General features: G+C 31.0%; 2 protein-coding genes and 1 pseudogene across 2 annotated transcripts; all 3 read right to left on the reverse strand.

Moving 5' to 3' along the window:
- Positions 1–243: 243 nt before the first annotated feature.
- Positions 244–2,544, reverse strand: LOC110618633 (annotated as a pseudogene).
- Positions 2,545–3,382: 838 nt separating this feature from the next.
- On the reverse strand, positions 3,383–3,989 carry LOC110619639. Its single transcript, XM_021763163.2, has one exon. It carries the CDS (start codon positions 3,921–3,923, stop codon positions 3,684–3,686), a length of 240 nt encoding a protein of 79 aa, XP_021618855.1. The 5' UTR covers positions 3,924–3,989; the 3' UTR covers positions 3,383–3,683.
- A 5,082-nt stretch (positions 3,990–9,071) lies between these two features.
- LOC110619610 (inactive protein RESTRICTED TEV MOVEMENT 2) lies at positions 9,072–10,455 on the reverse strand. Its single transcript, XM_021763122.2, has 2 exons — positions 10,266–10,455; positions 9,072–10,140 (listed from the first exon to the last, which is right to left on the reverse strand). Exons 1-2 carry the CDS (start codon positions 10,372–10,374, stop codon positions 9,218–9,220), a joined length of 1,032 nt encoding a protein of 343 aa, XP_021618814.1. The 5' UTR covers positions 10,375–10,455; the 3' UTR covers positions 9,072–9,217.
- Between the last annotated feature and the right edge of the window lie 12,509 nt (positions 10,456–22,964).

Here is a 22,964-nt window from a genome sequence, read left to right on the forward strand (position 1 = left end):
ACCAAAGAAAACTGAAGAACCGAACTTCTTTAAAATAATGGCCAAAAATGAATTGGAAAACCTAATTAATCAGTACAATTTGATTTTCAGTTAAAATCTAATAATCTTCATCCCTATTTTAAAAATATAAAGACTATATCATTAATTCCACTATAATGCAAAGACTAAATTATAATTTATGTATAAAAAGTATACAGAAAATAGTAATAAGAAAGATAAAATAATTAATAGGATAGCGAGTCATTACCTAAAATATTTCTTCCATAAAATGCTTGCTGAAGCTTACAAAATTAAACACAAAGGACGCGAGATACCGGCATCACTAATAACTCACTTATCAAGTTATGCCTCCCATGTTTTTGTTTTCCTTTTCTTTACTTGCTCATCCTACAAGAAACTAAAATAAAAACCCAACAACAATCAAAAAACTCAAAATGTATTAGGATAATTCAGAAATTATGCTGCAAGAACGATCTTTCTCCAGGAGAAGCAGGCCCAATTTCTTCCTCCAAGCTCCTTAAACTATCCTCAGCATTTCCAATGTATGCCTGATTTTTGCTTCTGGGTTTTTCCCATCAACATCCGCTTCTGATACTGAGGATTTTCTTCTATGGGAAGATGTAACACTTGGAAATGTTATCCATGAGCAAGCTCGAAACTTGAACCTTTGATCTTCTGCTTCGACTGTATCAGTCTCTGATGCTGATCTATTTGAAGATCTTTGAGAAGATTGCTTGTGCAACCTACTGCTTCCAAGAACCACCTCAGCTGGTAAAATTGGCTGCTCATTACATGGGCTGCCCATCAGCTGTGCAAGTGCATGCTCCAATGCCGTTGTTACTTTGTCCATTGATGGCCTCTCTTTGCCTTCAATTCTAACACACTGGCAAGCCACATTTACAATCCTTTTCAATGCTTCAAGCTCAGATGGAGGCTTCAAAACTGGATCCAAAATCATTGATATGTCTCCTGCTTTGATCAGAGAAACTGCCCATTCCACGATATTGCCTTCTTCATATTGCATGTCTATAGCTTTCCTGCCACTAAGGATCTCCAAAAGCAATGCACCAAAGCTATAAACATCGGATTTTGTAGTAAGGTAATGAAGTCTATAGTATTCGGGATCAAGATAGCCAAGTGTTCCTGCAGGTAGCTCAGCTAATGGTGAGCTACTATCAGCTGGTCCCAACAAAGAGAGACCAAAATCAGCAATATGGGCGTTCTGTTGGAAGATTTTATGTCTTGATGAATTACAGGTGGGCAAGCATATCCGTCAAGGTAGTCGATTCCCCAGGCTGCTTGGACTGCAATGGTGACCCTTCGAACCCAATCTAGCTGTTCTTTTAGTGCCTTTTTCTTCCCATGGAGATGCTGGTGCAAGGAACCATGCATAAACTAGAAGCCTTTCTCCGCCTTCTTCACAATAGCCAAGCAGATTGAGCAAATGGGCATGGTTTAATCTTGATAATAGATCAAGCCCAGTGTGGAATTCTTTCAAGTTCTTCTGCTTATCAGAAGACACTATTGCCTTTTTAACAGCAACCACTGTTCCATTCTTCATACCCCTTTATAAACACATGAAAAACTCCCTTTCCCCACCAAGGATTCATCTTTGAATCCATTGTTGGCCCTCTCAAGTTCCTCATAAGAGAACAGCTGAGCTCTCCTTATTTTACGCTCATCCAAGTCATGGCGGATCTTTCCATTGTCTTTAGGCCACCTTTGTTTTTCTTGGACTTTAACCTTTTCTGAGCACTGGCAATTCCTCAATCTGTAGCGAACATACAAAATAGCCGTTGCAGATACTACAATCACCAAAAACACAGCAAAGCCAATCTCCACAATGATGACCAGCAATTGCAATGACCAAAAGCAGTCGTCCTTCTTTCCTTTAGCAGCATCAGAATACAAGGCAGAACAATTTGAAAAGCATTTTGATGAATAACAACTTGAACAATTATAATCACATTGACAATCAGATTTCAATGTACATTCAGTTTTCTGATACATTTCAGCAGGGCAACCATTACTGCAAGTCAAGCAGACATGGGAATTAGGAGACTTGCAAGGTGCATTCTCATTGTTAAATTCATACCATCCAGGTGTGCAAGGAATAGTTTTGCAAAGTCCTGGTGAGACTGCTAAAGGCAGAGAGCTAGGGAACCCAAGACCCCAACAAAACAGGTATGAGAGATTTCTCGGCAAGAATTCCACAAGTGAAGTTATTTCCAGCAGCAATTTCACAGACCTTAATGCCACTAGGAGCTGGAGTGCTCAGCTTTACAATAAAACCCCAACAAATCACTCCATGGTCATAGCTCTTGATCCCACAAGCATGGAACTATCCTCCCACAACATAAAGCATTGGATCACTTGGAGGCAAATCCACATTTCCTCACTTGAATATGCCACAGAGATCTCTTCCTCAAGGTCCAAGCTTCTTCCCCAGCAAAAGGCTTTAGAATCCAGCTCTAAAATCCCACAAACATGATACCCACCAGCTAGGTTCTTGTTGGAACGTAGAAACTGACAGTGAACAAGGATTCACAGAAAGGTCCATCACCTAACTGGTCCTGTCATCTCTATTGTTTTTCCTCCATGATTATTCTTCCTTCCAATGTAGTCAAATAGCCTGTGAGCAGAAATAGAACAGAGTTGAAGCTTTTGTTTATTCCATTTGCACAAGGCATGGAAAGGAAGACAATCAAGATCTGTCATTACACCTAAAAACTAATGAAATTTAAATTGATACAAAGTTATAAATTTTCATAGCAAGAAAATTTATAAAAGAAAATGAAAATACGTGGAACAAGCAGAATAGATAGAAAATGACGGAAGAAATCTTACCTTAAGAAATCAGTCTGGTAGCTTGAAAAAATGGAGATGTCTTGAATGGGAGAGGATGACATCCACACAGAAGAGCCATAGCTGCGAATTTCATACCCATCACCGACTTCCATAACATGAAGCTCTATACGCTTGCATGTTGGTGGGGATACTATTACCTGCCGCTGTTGCTGGGTTCATGCCTGAGGCCAAAGTTTACACTCTAAAAAGACTCAAAACCAGTGGTAGCTTGCTGATGAGCACGTTCAGACTAAAAACAGCTATAGCAGCTCAAGTGCTTAATTGCTTTCAAAAAGATTGGCTTAAAATATGTTTATTTCATTTCATTCATATGTATGGATGCCATTTGCAATATATGAAGGGCTCAGAAGGAGAGAGAATTTCTCCACTTCCATCAGTGAGAGACAGCCTAACACACTATAGGCATCATATATATATATATATATATATATATATATATATATATATATATATATATATATATATAATATGCTAATTTGAAAGCCTAAGAGAAAGGGTAAAAAACAATTAGCCATGACCAAAGCAGAAGAGTACCATTCATATATCTGCATCTCATAGAAGTATACAACTGACAAGAACAAGACTGCAAATAAACTCAAGCCACTAAGAACTAATACACAAATTTGATGGTGCAATTTCTCTACCATTAATCATCTTTCCTTGAAAGATTGCAAACAAGTGCCCGAAAAATCTTATCTAAGAAACTAGGAAAAACCTAAAAACTGAAATTGATGAAACAAGAATTAACTTTTTCACCGGTTCCTTCAATGCATAATTTCCTCCGGTCACCAACGAGTGCCCTTCACGGCAAGTATTTAATCAGTAACAGTAGCAGAGGCATCTGATTTGTCCTTTCTGCGTTTCTTACGCTTTTTGCGATCGGGTTTGGGATGCAGGCGAGATAACTCATCGAAGGCGGCGGTGGCGCGTCGAAGGTATGCGCTGACAGCCTGGGAGGCACCAGTCTCTGTAGAAGCGAAATTGGAGAGGATAGAGCTGGCCTTGTAGATGGGCACTGGAGTTGAAGAAACGATTTTGCCAGTGACAGTCTTCATGATTAGGTTTAGGGTTTAGAGAGGTGTGGAATCTGCAGTGTTTTAAGGAGGGAAAGGAGGTTCGTTTATTAGGCGGTTAAATTTTAATTACTAAAATTCTGTGGAATTTAATAAGATTTTATATTTTGTGTGTTTAATTGGAAGAAATATTAATTTTAATTAAAATTGAATTTCATCAAATTAATTATAAGTAAAATTAATTCGTTTAAATTTTAATAAAATTTAAATTAAATTTTATAAAATATTGATTAAAATACTTCTAATAAAATTTTTGTTGATTATTATCTATTTTATTAATTAATTAAATAATTAATAATTAATAAATTATTAAAAAATATTGATGATTGTAAAATAAATAATTAAAAACGACTTTAATAAATAATTATATTTTTTTAATTTTTTATATTATTTATAAATATTAAATAAAAATAATAAATGCACCTTCACATTTTTAAATTAATTGAATGAGATAAAAATTCTCTTACATAAAACTACATATAAATATAATTTTTATATTATTTATTTTAATTTTATTAATATATTATTATGGTTCATTATTATATATTTATTATGAATAAAATTTTTTCAATAATATATATATATATATTACAGTGGGCCACAGATTTCTTTTTTAACTCGACGACCAGAGTACTTAATTGAGCTAGTATAAACAATTCATGAAATTATACCAACCGTTGGATTGATGAATAGTAAATTCAAATTATTATAAATTTAATTAAAAATATAAGTTTTTGTTTTATATGTAATATAGAATTTCATTACATAACTGCTATTAACAACAAAATAAAATTATAACAAGATTATTAAATTCTGTAATTAATGCAAAAATAAAGTAAATTTTTAAAATAAAATTTAGCGATTACATTTATCGAACTATTAAATTGATATGGGATACGGTAAAAAGAGACCTAATAAATATGAAAGGATAAAAAGAGATCAAATAAATATGAAAGGATATATCTAAAATTGATGCTATCGTGATCTTAATATCCCATGATATAATAAATCTTATATAATGCAAAGTATCATACACAATTGCAGAATCTGTTATATACTCAATTGATGTAAAGCCTGCTTTATATACCAATTTAATCGTTGCTAATACAGTCCGTGTATCTCTTGCTGTAGCAGATAAACATCAAACTCTCATAGCAATACCATGCACAATTATCTCTACACCATTAAAAGCTAGCACAGAATAGCAGCGGGTGAAAACTAATCTTTTTATGTAACATCGTAATTAAGCTTGATACTTCGTCTTTAGGGAGTAAGCCAAGCAACATAAGTAGATATGCAATGTTGAAAGTGAGAAGAATCAGTAAAAATACCATTCTGTTGTAGCTACCTAAAATCAACAGGGATACATTGTGACATAGCAAAAAGATTCGGATGTTCTAAATCGAAGAGACCTCTATTTTTATCCTTTTATATATGCCATAAAATGAGAGTGACCAGAGTCAATAACAAAGGGTCATCCAGTTTCAACCGAAACCTTTTCCAAAGAGTTTCCCACCATAATATAAAATTAGAAAAACCCACAAAATCTTATTTATAATCACAGGGACTAACAAACCAAATTGCTCAAACATATGGACACAAAAATAAAACATGTTCCAAGGTTTCAGGTTGAGATTGACAAATGGGGCATATAGGATCGTACAATGCACCACATCTTACTAAATTAACAAAGACTGGCAAAGCATCATAAAGAAGTCTCCATAGAAAAATTTTTAATTTAGGAGAGATTTGGAGAGACTATATACCCTTCCAAATGTCTAGATTGACAGTATAAGAAAAAGAAGGTTGAGATACAACATGTTGTAACTGGAACATACACTTTATAGGCCATTACGTGCATAATACCATACAAGAGAATCGGACGTACCAAGAGGAGCTACTAAGACAAAGAGAATAGTCATTGCCTATTGATAAGGAAAGAAATGTTTCACCAACTGATGGTTCCAATCAAGGCACTATGATTAATTAAGTCTGCCACCATTGTAATACCAACAGGATAAGTTGTTGGACTAGGCAATTTGAAACTATTCAGCTGGGCCACCCAAGGATCCGCATGCTAGTATTCCTACCATCTCCAATATTCATGCGAACTCTCTTATGAAGAACTTCTCTACCAGCTAACAGACTTTGTCATATCCATGAACTACATCGCTTGTGGGTAGCCTTCCAAAAGGAAGATCGTGGAAAATATATAACTTTCAAAGCCCAGACCCACAAGCGAGTCTGATTATGAAGAAGCCTCCAATACTGTTTTACTAAACAAGCTAGATTGAAGTTTTCAAAATCTCTAAAACCTAAACCACTCCAAAACTTAGAATAACAAAATATTGCCAACTAATCCAATGAATCTTTCTGGACTCCTCTTTACCACCCTACCAAAAGTTCGACAAGAGACTATTAAGCTTAATTGAGAATTTCTTAGGATATTGAAAAATCGCCATAGAATAAGTAGGGATAGCGAATAAAACCGATTGGATCACTATAGCACGACCAATCTGAAATAGTAATTTATGTTTTGGGAGGACTCGACACAGTACAAAATCATTGACGTCCTAGAGCTGCATCATTATTCGAAAGATAGTCATGTGGCTCCTGGAGTCTACTGTCCTATCATATTTATCCAAAATAGGCAGCTTGAATTTTATAGAAAAGGTCTTTGGAAGGATTTCCTTCGACAAGGGTAAAGTATTGTCCTATAAAAGAGTGTAATATATATATATTTGAATCTCTAAATTTCTCTTACATTTTTCTCTAATTTCTTAACACAACACTCTTCACTTTGAGATTTGCAGCCCTATAAAAGCGCAGGAGCAGCCCTCGTTGTATAATTGAATATACAACATACACTTACGAGGATAAGAATCAATTTTCACATACTCTATAAGCTTTAACTATATAAACAGGAATCAATAATCTTTACTAGATACTACAAGTTATCTCCGTGCTTGGAGTTGTCCAAAGTATTAATTCAGTCTTGTTAAGTTGGCAAAAACTTTATTTTAATCCTAAGTCTTTAAATATTTTTTAGATCAAGATAAACCCTTCAACTATTTAAATAATTCAATAATCTTTAGATTTTATTTATAGATTAAATATGCTTTTAAATAGAGGTCAAGATAAATCCTTCACCTATTTAAATAATTCAATGATCTTTAGATTTTATTTATAGATTAAATATGATTTTCAATAGAGGTCAACAGTATTTGATTTAAATCAAAAAAATCGATTAAACTAAATTAATTCAAAATTTTGGTTCGATTTTTTCTATTCGACTTGATTTTTATTTTCAAAAATTCCGTTATTTCAATTTGATTTTAGTAAAAAATAAATCGGTAAAACCAAAATAAATTAATTATTGATAATAGTATATTATTTTTGATAATATAAAGATATTAGTCCATAACCAAAATTAAAATATTTTAATTAAATTTTAAAATATTAAAAATAAGTTATAAAAAATAAAAAGGGCAACTGATCAAATCAAACCGAATCAGACCAGTACAATTCAAATCAATATTTTTTCAAATCAATTCGATTTTATTTTTATAAATACTAAAATTTCAGTTTATTCAATTTGGTTTAACTTTAAACCGAACCGATTGAATGCTCACTCTTCTTTTAGGATATATAAATCCTTCAAATTCTAGGAAAATATTAAATAAAATCTTTAAATTTTTGAAATATATTAAATAAACTTACTTGTGATTCAAATCTTTTACCATATTCTATTACATTATTATGCAACTAATATTCTCATAGTGATATCTATCAATTTATATCGTTTACTAACCTTACAATAGAATAGTCGATATTATGTTTTATTAGATCATATTTAATCAGTGATAGTGACTATAATAAATATAATAAACCTAAACTCTTTAAATCATTCAAGAAAGAGCAAATTATCAAATTTCTCTATCTTGCACCAAAATCATCGCAATAATATTATATATCAAGTACATAAAAGAAATTTTGAGATCTTTATGCATTAAAAGAATTTTCGCGGTATATAAAATGAAACAAATTATAATTTATTCTTTTTTTTTTATTATTTCAAAAAGGTAAAAGACTTATTTTTTCTATTTTAAACTTTTGAAGGGTGTATATACTCTTAAGACATATTTTGTAATGACCCGAAAATCGGACCGCCACCGGCGCTAGGATCCGGGTCGACTTAAGGTCGCCGGAACCCGTAGCAAGCCTGCTATACTCTCTGAGTACCTGTAAAATCTCATACCTGATCATACATTTTCTGTAAAAATATAAAATTGTACTCTGTATCAAGGCTCAACCTGTGCATGCACTATCTCTGTAACCCCTTATTAGAGCTCTCATCCATGCTCCAGACGGGTTAACTCATACTATGTTAAGCATGATTTTTCACACTCATCAAAACATTTACATAAAATAAACAGATCAAGTATAAAAAAAGGATTTACAATACAAATGGGTCAAGCACACTACTCAACTCTATACATCGCTTTACAAATAATACATGTCCACACTATGCTATTACAAAACTCTTTTACTCTTCACGTCCCCACGAAACTCCCTCTGCACTCTGATCCTGCAAAACTGGGATTAAGGGAAAGGGATGAGCTACTATAGCCTAGTGAGTAGAACACTAAAACATGTTATTAAACATGCTTCTTTCAAAAACTCATTTCCTTTTCACTTTAAAACTATAACACATACTAAATTACTTTAGAAAAACATAATTCTTACCCTTCTAGCGGATTCCAACATCCTAGATTCCATCGGAAAGTAGAATTCCGATGTCGGACTCTAGCCGGGTATTACATATTTGATCTATTTTAAAAGATTTAAAAATTTATTTAGCTTATTTTAAAAGTTGAAGAGGTTTGAACATAAAAAAATAAAAAATAAACTTATTCCTAATTATTATTTTCAACATCACATGTAAAATAATATTAAAGAAATGATATTGAAATTTAAATTTTTTATAGTTTTTCTTTGAATCTAAAGAGAAAATCGATGGAGAGGAAGGTATCATTTGTACAAAATAACGAAAGGCAAGTCAATTTTCAGATATTTCATTGTGAATATGAAACACTTGTTTTATATCAGAGTCATTTGTCTGCTTAGCAAGTAAAACATGAATTAATTAGTTGATAGATTTTCGGGTTTTGAATTATTTTCATATATAAATAAATGTTTTTATAACAGAAACATATATAATATTGATCGATGTTATTAATTTGAGCAGTATTTATTTAAGGAATATGCTAGAAAAGCTAGTCCGTGGGATTTCCAGATGATCCATAGTTATAATAGATGTAAGTCCCAAGAGCTGCAATCACTAGAACTGCCGCACCAATATTCACCAAAGATTGCCTCTCTTCGCTCAGAGTCATCACACTCTTCTTTGGAGCAAATGCCACATTCTTCACTTTCTCACCTAACAAATCTTCCTTTGGCTTCTCTTCATCTCCTACACCACCAAATTTCAAACTTTTAGCTTTTTCAGCAGGTCTCGTCACCTTCGCTTCCTTTCGTTTCTTGCCATTTTCTTCACTTTGATCAGCTAAGGATGATTCTTTTACTTCCTTGCTAGTTTCCTTTTGTTTGGATTCACTTGTATTCTCGTATCCTTCCTTCCTTTCTTTGTTTTCCTTGATCTTTTCTTCGCCAACTTTGTCACTCTTTTCATCTTCTCCTTCCTTCCTTTCTTTCTTTTCCTTGATCTTTTCTTCGCCAACTTTGTCACTCTTTTCAACTTCTCCTTCCTTCCTTTCTTTCTTTTCCTTGATCTTTTCTTCGCCAACTTTGTCACTCTTTTCATCTTTTGGCTTCATGGTACCATCAGTCGTCGAAGCGACAGTGGCTCCAGGGATATGAGCTGCTGATTGTTTTTCTGTATCAGCAAAAGTTTTGGGTTGCTGAGGGATTTGAGTCGCTGTCTTATCATTTTCTTCTTTGCTTGCAGTAGTTGTAGAGGAAGGATTCGGAGGGATTGAAGGTGTGAGTTTTGGCATTGTAATGGTGAGAACACCATTTTGAATCTTGGCCTGAATTTTCTGGACGTCACAATTTTGAGGAACGGGAAATGTCTGGTTGAACATGCTCCATTTGTTACCGGTGATCAATCTCTCTCCAGCAACTCTAATCAAACGAGTCGAATGGACATACGTGATCTTCATGTGCTCCTTTTGAAAATCTGCAACATAAGAAAGAAAATCCTAAACTATCATTAAAACGTCAAATATGTAAATTGAGAAAAGGCGCAGCACATATTCTGAAATCTTGACAAATGATTCCTTATTTTGCCTAAGTTAAACTCACCTGGAAGATGAACAAGTAATATGTTGGCTCCTTCTTCTTCCATGAGTTCAGACACGGGCTTATAATCCACGTACTCAACTGATCCTCCTGTACTTGTTATCGTAGCCATTTCTGTTGCTGTTTTTACTTTGTTTTTCCTTCACCTTGGATTTGAATTGAATGAAAATCTATTGGTGAAGCATATGTCTTTATATACACAAACATGCATGTATTGGATTTGTTTCATATAGTTTTCTTGATAATGAAACAATTCTTCCTATTATCAGCTAAGAGTATAAAGTTTGAAGTTCTTTGTTTGCCCTGTACTCTTTTAACTGTTTAGCCACCTCCCTTTGATTTTCATTGTTTCTCTTTAAGTTTTGGTATATGAACATGTCTGAAATTGTTTTCATCTCATTTTGCAAAATTCATAATTGCTTCAAACTGAAGAATCGCCTATGGAAATCTTAACAATTTGGGTAATCAACTGGATTTCTTTTTCTTCAAGGTATTTCTGCCGATGCTGTATCAGAAAAGAATACCTTGCATCTGAATTTTCTCTACATATATTATTATTTCCATGGCTATAGTATAATATTATTATTCTAAATGTAAATATTAATTTATTGTTCTTCCTAACATTCTGTGTAACTTTTATGGAAAGAGGACTTGCATAAATATTGGACTTTGAGATTGAAATAGGGTGAATGCTAATTGCGAATCTAATACAAGAGCGTCATCGGACAAAATTTGAGTCGCTTGAAATTTTTGTTCTGAGTTATAAATTGTTGTCACCAAAGACGGAATTAAAGTCTTATCTCTACAACCATGAACTAATATGGATGTTGGAACACCCGTTTGATCTCAAGAATGATGCTTAATTTGTACTTGCAAAATAATCCTTAATTTATAATAACTATTTTATAAAAGGTGTAAAAGAAATCAAAATTTGAAAACCAAAAATTAAGTGTAACACACTGTAAATGAATTTGTGATATATTTAGCCAGCGTTTGGTATCTTAACATCTTTTTTTGGTCCAATTCTTATATTGATTTGAACAGTTTGGATATACCCAATACAATTAATTTATTCAAATACATCTAAATAAAAAAAAAAACAAAATAAAAACATTTGATTAATTATTAGAATTCAATATAATAAAAAAAAGAATAAAATATTTAATTAACCAATTAAAAATGTATCATTGCCACACTATTCTCTTTAAATTCTAAAAAAAAAAAAAATATCTGTTAAATGGAATTGCAGCTTCAACTAAATCAATTTTTATTAAACGCATTTCGCATTAATTTAATGAGAAATGGATGGTGGCTAAACTTGTAGTTTCTCTATACAGACAAAACAATCTCCGTCCACCAACATCAACGTTTTGTTTTTTTATAAATCCTTAGATTGTATCCTCCTAACACGAAAATAATTAAGTAAATATAATAGTACATATAATTAAAAAAATATTTAATTACAAATTTTTTTAATCTATTATCAAGGAGTTAAAATTGAACAATTCATTTAGATTATATGGACTATAAAAATTCTATATCCTTGCAATTTACACTTTAATTCGAATGGTCTAAAACCTATTATCAATTTCTGATAACAATGTATATGACATGTCTTATAAACAATAAAAAAAAAAAGTAAAATGATATTAATATCATAGTTGAGTCTATAAATAAAAAAATTTGAAACAATTCACTGAAAATTTTATCATATACAACATTGTATACTTATTAACGCTATTTAGAAGATCAAATTTAGCAACCAAAATAATTTTAATTCCTTCTTTTGAAGTAACTCTTGATAGAGTTACATATAATTGTTCATGACAAAAAACTGGTTTGTTTAGAAAAATATCAACTCGTATAATCATGCAGTATAAATTTTAATAGAAAATTGCCTACTTTTCAATACAAATGGCTATTTTTTATTTAACATTATCAAAATTGTTTTAGGGATATAAACTTTATCTCCTATGATTGTAATTACACGATTTCCTATCAATTATTGTTAGACGAGTTTTATTGCATAGACCTAAGCTTTAACTTAAACTGTGCATAATATTTTTGGTGCATTTATTTTTAAATTTAACTCATGGTATGGAAAGCAATTATATTCTAAAATATTTAAAAATTGAGGAGGATATAAAATTTCCAATATTTGGATTTGCTGAAATTTTACATAAAGAATCAAAACAATAATAAGTTTTTAATTCTGTATGCACTATGTCTAAGAGTTTTTATTCATTTCATCAACAACTTGGTTGGCAGGAGTGATGATCATTCTTTTTTTAAAATACATAGGGTCACTCTTTTTTTAAAATACATAGGGTCACTGTACTTTTCTTGAAATTTTTCATAAACTGAACAAATTAAATTTGAAAAAATATCACCATTGTTAGGCACCATTAATTCCTTTGGTATTTTAATCCATTTTTTTTTTCTCATCAATGTGAGCAATTTTGATCGTGGTAAAAAAATTTTTCACACTCATCTCGGCAAAATTTTTTCACACTTATCTACAAATATAGTAAAATTTTCATCTAAAAGTCGTATATTTTTTTTCAACTAAAATATTTTCAAAGAAAAGATTTTGTTATAGGTTCATTTAATATATCTTCTCTACTTCCATTAATAACAATTGGTAATATTTGTCTAAATCACCACCTAATTATATAGTTTTTTCACCAAATGGACGATCTTTATTTAGCTTGTTATTTAATAAAATATCTTTTAATGATTTATCAATTACTTCAAAATAATATGTATGATTCATTAGTGTCTCATTCCAAATTATAAGTGAAGTTTGACTTAAAATGGAAGCTAATTGAGTTCCTTTATTAACTTCATATATTAAGATTTTATTTATAAGTGAAGTTTGACTTAAAAGGGAAGCTAATTGAGTTCCTTTATTAACTTCACATATTAAGTTTTTATTTATTTCAATAGAAATATTAAATCTCGAATGTGCAGTACGAGCTTCTGTTAAGTAAAGAAGAAATACTTGAAGAAGCCACAACTTAAATAACTTGACTTTCTGATCTAAGACGTAAAATTATAGTTACAAACAAGTCTTACCTGTTCTACTGTGATCATAAATGAAAAAATAAAAAGAAAGATCACCATCATTATTATACACGGCTAGCTATGTTAAAAAAATGTAATAATTAATATACAAAAATTTTAATTAATACAACTAAAATAAAACCTAAAACTCCTAAACTAAGTTTAGATTCACTTAAATTAAATATTATTATACACTGTAATGCTAAATCATGTTAATTCTCATTTATTAGCTATTGATCTATTGAATGAAATTTCAAATTTAATTTGCTAATTTCATTCCACCTTATACAAGAATTTCATGATCAATACTAGCGGAAAACAAATGAGACATTTTCTAATTTAACCTAGGATAATAAAATCTATCTCAATCCCATAAACGCCTTCATACAATTTCTAATATATCTAATTTATCTTCATTTATTACTTATGAATCAAGTAACATGTAAAATGAATCAAAACATAAAAGTTTCTATATAAAATTATTTATTAATTTCAAATCAAACGATCACTTACACAATCATTACTTAAGTAATCCATAAGTACAAGTTATTTTTCATATAAATTTCTCAGACTGTTCAGTTTAATGCACTTATTTATAAAATAAGCACCAACATATTAGTTCTACATATCTCATAAATCTCAACCTATGAAATTAGTTGCTTCCTCTAAAAAGAAATAATATAGTCCCATAATTTTTGCCTACATTTTATTTTTTGGTTGTTTCAAATTTATTGTCCACTTTCCTTTTTTAGACTATAATAAATATATAAATTGACTATTATAATCCAATTTAATTTTATTTTATTTTCAATAAATCTCATTTAATATTTAATAAAACTTAATGTATTTAAAATGGGTATAATTGAAAAGTTAAAGAAAAAAATATATTTCTAAATATGTGTAAAACAGCAAAGTGGACAAAAATTATAGAAAAGAGAGAGTAATATGTACAAGTCTCAACAACTCTACTCATTATCTAATGAATATCGACCAAGAACATTTAGATATTACTTAAACACAATAGAAATTTCGCATTATAATTTTTTTTTGCATAGTAATATAGTTTTATAAACTTTATCTTTACTCTAAATTCAATTAAATTAACATTAAAGATAAATAAATAATAGTCTTTATTAAAAATTACATAAAATAAAATATTTGACTACAACCAACTGATTGATTACAATGCACATAACTAATAATTATAACATACAAAAATTATATTATTTGATTATACTCCATCATCCTAATCAGAGATGACAAATGGATATAAATTTTTCAACAAATGATTTATCATCTTGATAAATTTCAGATACTTTGGCAGTTTTTCTTATTTTTGCTAGTGTTACTTAATAGTTGTCATGGCAAGCCTAGAAAAATTTGAATGCATACATGTCTTTTTTATGCGATAAATCTTCTAAAAATTGATTATTCATATAATATTTTGTAATATTGTGTGTTCCTTTTTTTACAAGTATAGAATAGATCTATTTTGATACATGTTTAGGAGTTAGGTCTAAGTAATAAAGCGTCAATAAGAGTCATTAATGGGAGCGAGGCAAGAAAATTCTTAAACACACCAGGCTACAAAATACACAATTAATAAAATGTCATCAATACATTTTTATAAGTATGAACTGCCATGATTTTAATTAGCACACATGGTGATGATCTGATATTCAGAAGAATATAGAGTTTTGGTCTGAGTGAATGAGTTTAGCTTGAATGGTTTACGCTTTCCTCTTTTATTCCTTTTTTCCTTATCCTTTAATAATGCAAACCGCCACTCTATTACAGTGTTATCTGTCGCTATCATATAGAGTCGTACGTACGGGCGTACCTGCCTTCTCACCATTTTCAAGTGGCCATTTAATTCTCTTTCAGCGCTCATACTGATAGGACCGTAGTATAGCTGGATCTGCTCTCCTACTCCTCATCACCTCAGAAGAGCTGGGTCCCCCTTTAATGAGCCCGAGTCCCGATCAGCCTGGCCTGCTCGATTGTGAACTGGGTTGCGCGCTAATAGTCCAGCTTGTGTAGTGAGCTATGATACATTTTGGGCCTACAATCTAGGTGTCAGTGGCCAATGGTCGTCATATGGTATTTTTGAATTGGATAGATATACAGACCAAGGTGCATGGAAGACTGATCTGAATTAAGTAATTGCTGAGGTTTTGAAAATGGTTTGAAACAAAAAGTAAAAAAAGAAAAAAAGATATGGGAACCAAAAATAGTTTTAGCAATTAAAAAAGTGGCTTGGTTGCAAGAGAAAAGAAACAAAAGATTCTTTAATAATTGAAGCTTCACTTTGATAGCCGAAAGTTCCTAGAGGCAGTGGTGGACCCATTCAAGGGCTAAAGGGGGAAGGGGGTATTGAGCATCCCTTAACTTTTAAGAAATTCCAGGACTATTTTTGTAATTATACAAAACCTATAGCGTAGCCAGTGTGAACCTTGATGACTGGTGGGCTCTAGGAATAAAAATAAGAGCTTCAGCAATTTTTAAGAAAAAGAAGGTGTTATAGGAAGATTTGGTCGGTTAAATTTAAAATTAAATTAAATAAATTAAAAATTAAAATTTTAATATTTAAAAAACACAGAATTGAATTAATTTTAATTAAAAATCGAATCGAAGTGAATCGGTTTGATTCAATTGTGATTCGATTTAATTTAATCGATTTAAATTTTTAATAAATTTTGTATTTTTTATATTTTATTTTTAATATTTTAAAATTTAATTAAAATATTTTAATTTTAATATAATTTAATCTCTATATTATTAAAAATAATATATTATTATTACTAATCGTTTCGATTTAATTTTTTTTATTAAAATTAAATCAAATTAAAATAAATAAAAAATTAAGTTAAAATTTTAAATTAATTTGATTTGATTAATTTTTTAATTTAAATTAAATACTAAGATTTTTTTTTTCAAAAGTGATAGAGGCATTTGGATTATTTAAGATGTGGGGTCCCGTGGTGGATATGGGATCGTAAGGAACTATTATTTTATTTGATATGATTTTATTTATAGTTATAAATATCAAATGCAAGTTTGTGTAATGATAGATTTGTCATGCTGCACATGGTTGTGTGTTCAACATGGTGTTGAATTTTTGTAATTTTAATTAAATTATTTAAATATTAAAAGATATATATTAAATTTAGTATATTATGGGTTTTATGTGGTAAATTGATTAAATATTAGAAAAAAATATTAAGAATATGGTTTCATGCTCATAATTTTAAAAAAAAAAATTAAATAATAAATATTATTCAACTTATTATTAAAAGTCCACGTTATAATATAATAGAAAATGAAGTATTAAAAATTGTGGTAATTTGTATTTAAAAGGTATAAATATATCTATAAATATTGACAATAAAAATATTAGATTTAATTATAAGAATTAATTAATTAGTATTTTATGTAAAATTTTCTTGTTTACTTTTATCTAATTTATGTATATTATTTTAACTTATTTTTTTATCCAGATTATATTACTTTTAAAATTTATTAATTATAGATTGTAACATTAAATTTTTATATCAATAAATTATTTAAAATTATAAGATAAAATAGATAAATTAAAAATATTATATATAATAATTAAGTTAGTTATAATATTCATTATCATAAATAAAAAATAATGTATATGTATGAAAAATAATTATAATTTAAAAATTATGTTTTTAATCATATATTTCTTTGTCCAATAATTTTTATTCATTTTTTTATTATTTTAAATTTATTGTCTACTTTTCTTTTTTAAATTATAGTAACATATAAATTAATTATTATAATTGATGTTGCTGGAGCTAAAAATTGTGACGTGGATGGATTAGAGCAGTACTGTGATTGGCTAGACCTTCAAGAAGAAGAAAATGAGATGATTGACACTTATAGCAGTCATTCTGACGCTCAAGTCAGTAAACTAAAGAACAAGGCGAGAGTAAGAAATTGCTGAGAATTTAAAGTATTAGAGTGAGAGAATAACATATTTTTGCTTCTATGATTGTTTCCCTTTTATACTATAAGAAGGTGGAGATAAATATAGTATTTTCTGATAATCCAACGATGATGTGGCCGGCTTGTTAGTAAGGAATCTTCACCGGCTAATTGGTAGGGAATCCTGAGATCATAGATATAAAGGGGACCTGCTGGAGTGTAGCTGTTTAACGGTAACTTCCTTACAGAGACTTGCCCTTATATTTAAGAGGACGAGTCTGTCTGACCTAAAGCCGACCTTTCTTGAGGCCAGATCATTTCTCTTTGTTTCAAGCATAATGGTCGTTTGAGTCTTGATTAGGAGCCGATCGTCCGAGTTTTTCTTTCTACGGGTGAGACCGCTTATCGGCTTATCAAATCTTGCCACGTGGCCTATCTTATGGTGACGGCTCACAGCTTACTTTGAAAAGTTCTTATGTAGCATCAGAGATCCCCCTACTGGTCTTTGATTCTTTAGATTCAAAGGTGACAATTGTCTTCATGGTCTGGGTCATGTGACTTATTTGTTCAGGCTGAGCGCACGATGTCCTTACTTTCTTTTTACTCGTCTTGCCGACCAGTTAGGTCCAAGACCTTGTCTCATAAAAATTGGTTTGAGTGATACAGTAATGCCTTGACGAGCTCATGGGTATTTTCTCACTTTGTCGAGCTTCCAGCATTTTTTTGTCCTTGCAGTCTCCCTAGCTTTTTACAACCCTGATGGCCTTCCTAGCCTTTTACAATCTTGATGGGCTTATGCGTATTTTTACAGCCATGACGAGTTTTCAAGCATTTTCTCAGCCCTGATGAGCTCCTTGGCTTTTTACAGCCCTAACGGGCTTCCAGGTATTTTTCTAGCCCTTGCAAGCTCCTTGGCCTTTTCTAACCTTGACGAGGTTTCGGGCATGAAACACCTTTGCGAGCTTTTGTTCTAGCCCTTGTGAGCTCCTTGATCTTTTCTATAACCCTGACGGGTTTTCTGGCATTTTTTAGCCCTAACGTCTTTTCGGGCTTTCTCTAGTCCTGACGAGGTTTATGGCATCAAATGCCTTTGTGAACTTTCGGGCATTTTTCTAGCCCTTGTGAGCTCATTGGCTTTTCCTAGCCGAGCTTCCAGGCATTTTCCAGCCCTGGCGTCCTTTCGGGCATCAAGTGTCTTAGAAACTTCTCATGATGCGGGATTAACGTCTGGTAGGTCAACCTGGCATGTATCCATCTTGAGGCCTGATATCAAATGCCTTTAGAAACTTTTCATGATGCGGGACTACCACTCGGTTATCAAATGCCTCATGTCATGTCCCTTGTGACCTGGCATGAGATGCCTTGTTATGCGGAACCCATGCCCGAATGGCCTTGTGGCCTTTGTTTCTGCAGACCAATGTCTGAAATATTTGCGGGACCCATGCCTAGATGGCCTTATGGTCTTTTTTTTCAAGGACCAAAGCCCGAAATATGTGCGGGACCCATGCTCGAATGGCCTTTCTTTTTTTCTACACGCTTTCACCCATCCAACATTTCTGGTAAAAGAAAAGATTGAAGAATACGTCATAGTTTTATTTATAACATTTTTTACGAATTACCTTCTTTTAGGAATAGAATAAAAGACTCGAACATCTAACTTGACCAATGTCAAAACCTAGGGGTTTGACTCAAGGGTTGAATGACTATGGCACTCTCCTTATGGCCACCCCTATTAACATTCGGTCCTCCTACAATCACATGAATAATCTCTTATAGTTCACTGTAGGGGTGGTTTTGAGAATTGTTACCTCGAGCTCGGACCTCCTATCTTTTCTACTCTTTCTAATGAATTTTCGAAATGTGTCATTCCCTACTAACCTTTTGATCTCATCTTTCAATTGCTGGCACTCCTCCGTTACATGTCTCTGGTCTTCATGAAAATAGATGTACATGGTCCTATATCATTTTCCAGATTTCTTAGGGTTGAGTTCGAGAGGCCACCTGATCTTCTTGTTATTTTTCCTAATCCACATTAGGATATGCATTCGTGAGTCATTCAATAGAGTATATTTCTTATACTTGCCTTGGCTATTCCTTTCTCAAAAAATTGGGTTACTTCTATGGTCTCCCTCATACCCTTGCTTCTCCGGCTTTTGGCCTTGCTTCTGACCCATCCTTTGGTCCTCTTGTCAATCCTTCTTAGCACCTTTGGGCAGCCTATCCTAGCTTTTAGCCAGCGTCCTTAGAAACATCATCTGATGACTCTCCTTCCTCAAACTTGTCCTTCCCTTTAGACAATGTTTGGACTGTCTCCGTCCGAGTCCCTGAGGTATCTTCGGAGACTTTTTTCCTTTTCCTGGGAGCCACAAGTAATACCTTTTCCCGAGCTTTCTATTGCTCGAAAATAACCTGCAACCTGCTAACGTACTGGAGTATTTGCTCAATGCTCAAATTGTTGAAATCTACTTCGGCAACCATAGAGGCTGTATTTTGTCCACTGTCAAGAGTGGAAGAAATGATAATATCCTCATTAGTAGCAGTTCGTGAATTGTTGGCCATTAAGGATAAAATAGAGATTTCTTTTTAAGAGAAAAAAGAATAAGAAACCGGTTTTTATCCAAATGAACAGAGATAATTCAATGGATATTTTTTATAACGAAACCAATAATATTGCTGGAATTAAAATTATGACGTGGCTGGACCAAAGCTGTGTTGTGATTGGCTAAACCTACAAGAAGAAAAAAGAGAGGTAATTGGCGCCTACGACAGTCACTTTGACGCTCAAGTTAGTAAACTAAAGAACAAGACGGGAGTAAGAAATTGCTGAGAATTCAAAATATTAGTGTGAGAGAATAGTGTACTTTTGTCTTTATAATCATTTCCTTTTTATACTATAAGAAGATGATGATAAATATAATATTTTCTAATAATCCAACAATAATGTAGTCGGTCTATTAGTAATGGATCTTCACCGATTAATTGGTAGAAAATTTCGTGATCACAGGCGTAAAGGGGATTTGTTGAAATGTAACTGTTTAACGGTAACTTCCTTATGAAGACTTACCCTGACGTTTGAGAGGGTGAGTCTGTCCGACCTGAAACCGACTTGTCCTGAAGTTAGGTCTTTTCTCTTTGTTCCGAGTATAATGGTTGTCCGAATCTTGATTAGGAGCCGGTTCTCCGAGTTTTCCTTTCTACGAGTGAGACCGCTTATCAAATCTCTTATCATATGACCCTATTTTATGATAATAGCTTACTACTTACTTTAGAAAATTTTTATATAACATCAATAATTAAGATTTCTAATTCGATTAAAATTTTATCCAATAAAATGGTATGATATTAAACTATGTTTTTTTAATTAAAATAAATATTATCAATTTATTTAGTATTTAATGAATGTAAAAGATTAAGTCGATATATATATATATATATATATAAATGGGTATTCTTTCTTCCCGTTAAATCTTACACACAGTCTTCCTGTATTTCAAATATATTATGGTTCTATTACAAAAGTCAATAAAAGTCGTATAAAACCAAGAAAGATTAAAGAAAAATCGATTTATTCAAATCCAATATTCTCTCCTCCTACATTAAAATATTTCAAGTTAATTTCGTATTAAATATATTTTTTTATATAAGTAAGATTTAATTTATTTAACATCTATTATTAAAATATTAAATTAATTTTATATTTATGATTTACATTATATTTTTATTTATGATAATTAAAGAATTATTTTATAGTTTCTAGCTAATTTTTCTCTTTTAATTAATTTAACCACTAAAAATAATTAATAAAATAATTAGTTTCTTAATTTCATTAGTAAAATAAAGTAAATTTATAAAAATTAGTTAAATCACTTATAGGCTTAAAATAATTTTTATGCCCTTTTTTAAAATCATTTTAGTGTAAATATTTTTTAATTTTATTCTTTTACTTCTATTTAATTTTGTTTTTTTAAATCTAAACTTGTTAAGGTTTTCGTTGGAATGATTAATTTTATATAAAAAAAAATCAAAAGAGTTCTTATAAGATTTGCATAATTTTAATTTGTTTAAATTTAATTTCTTAGTTACAAATTTGATTCTTTTAATTTAAATTAAAAAAAAATAATTAAATTAAATTTCTAGAAAGTTCTTAATTTCTAATTTATGTGCTTTAATTACTGAAATAAAAAGCGTGTATCTTAAATTCCAAGAACAGTCAAACACGTTCATATTGTGGTCGCCATTTCCGACATGGTAGCATTCACACATGTAACACGTTTATAATGTTTGTCCTGAACGTACCGGCAACTGCTTATTGAATAAGATAGATTTAACCTGCCCCCTCCTAATTTGCATGGCGGATTGATCCTGGATTCCAATATCAAATCCTCCCCGATACCTCTTCCCTCTCTGTTTTTAATAAAATTAACTATTAGCTATCAAGTATTTTTTATATTTTCAAAAATAATATAAATTTTTAATTATTAATTAATTAATTTTTGTTTAACTTTTAAAATAAATAATTTTAATTTAAAATTATAATTAATAATTATAATTTAAACTTTAAAAACTGAATTTTTTACCAATTTAGTGTTGATGGAGAAAAAATTTGGTTTTTTAAGTTCACATTGGTTTTATTTGCTAAAGAAGAGTTTGGCCATCCACGTTGCTGTCAAACCCACTCCTAATGTGCTTGTGCGCTTTTCATAAAGACATCAGATTTAATTTTTTTTTTTATTAAAATGATTGATAGATGCTTTTATAAATAGTGCCAATTAATTATTTATTATTTTTTAAAACTTGCTTGTTAGTTGGCAGAAATTCTCTACCAATTAATTTTTTATTAAATTAAAAAATAATATTTATAAAAATTAAAAAAATAAAAAATAATATTTTTAATATATTTTAAAAATATTACTTAATGTATTTTTTTTTATAATTTTTCCAATCTCTCTAATTTATCTTTTTCAGTAAATAACTCTTCATTCACTTTAACTTAAAAATTTATAATAAAAAAATAATAATCAAAATAATCATATCATTAAATTTAATTTTACAAATTAATATTAATAGTAACAACATTTAAATTAAAATTGACACAATTAAATATTGAAATTAAATCTAAAATAACATTGTTCTGGATGGCCAGCTTTCAGTGATGACAATGTAGATGACCCACTGTTCCACACTGTCGTGGTCTCCTCTTTTGAGGGCGACTTATGTTATAACGACACTCATCAAATGATGGCTTCTGTCAAACCTCCTTTGAATCTCCAACATCATCGTCAGCCATAGATAGATTTAAATAAGGAGGTTGAGATCGAGACCTTGAATTCTCCCCAACAACTGGATCCTGAGCTGTAAATCTAAAAACACATGAATAAGGTGTTGATGAAAACAAGTCAGGAAAATTAGAACTAAATAAGTTTAGCCGACTTGATGGATCATCCAGTAATTATTGGAGGAATGCAGGAAAAATGGACTCAGATGGAGTATGTATTTGTGCCGGAGAGAACTTGTCGAACGACATGCCAATCTGATCGTATGTATAAGGTGTTGGAATAAATGACTGATAAGGCATAGAAGAAGGCCCTAGCGCCCATCCTGTATACTGACTCAGAAAATCATCTCCATAAGTAGGCACGTGCGAAGAATGGCCCACTTCTGTGTACGAGTCGTATAGATGGAATGCAA

Source organism: Manihot esculenta, chromosome 7 (genome assembly GCF_001659605.2).
Source record: "Manihot esculenta cultivar AM560-2 chromosome 7, M.esculenta_v8, whole genome shotgun sequence".
NCBI classification, from domain to species: domain Eukaryota; kingdom Viridiplantae; phylum Streptophyta; class Magnoliopsida; order Malpighiales; family Euphorbiaceae; genus Manihot; species Manihot esculenta.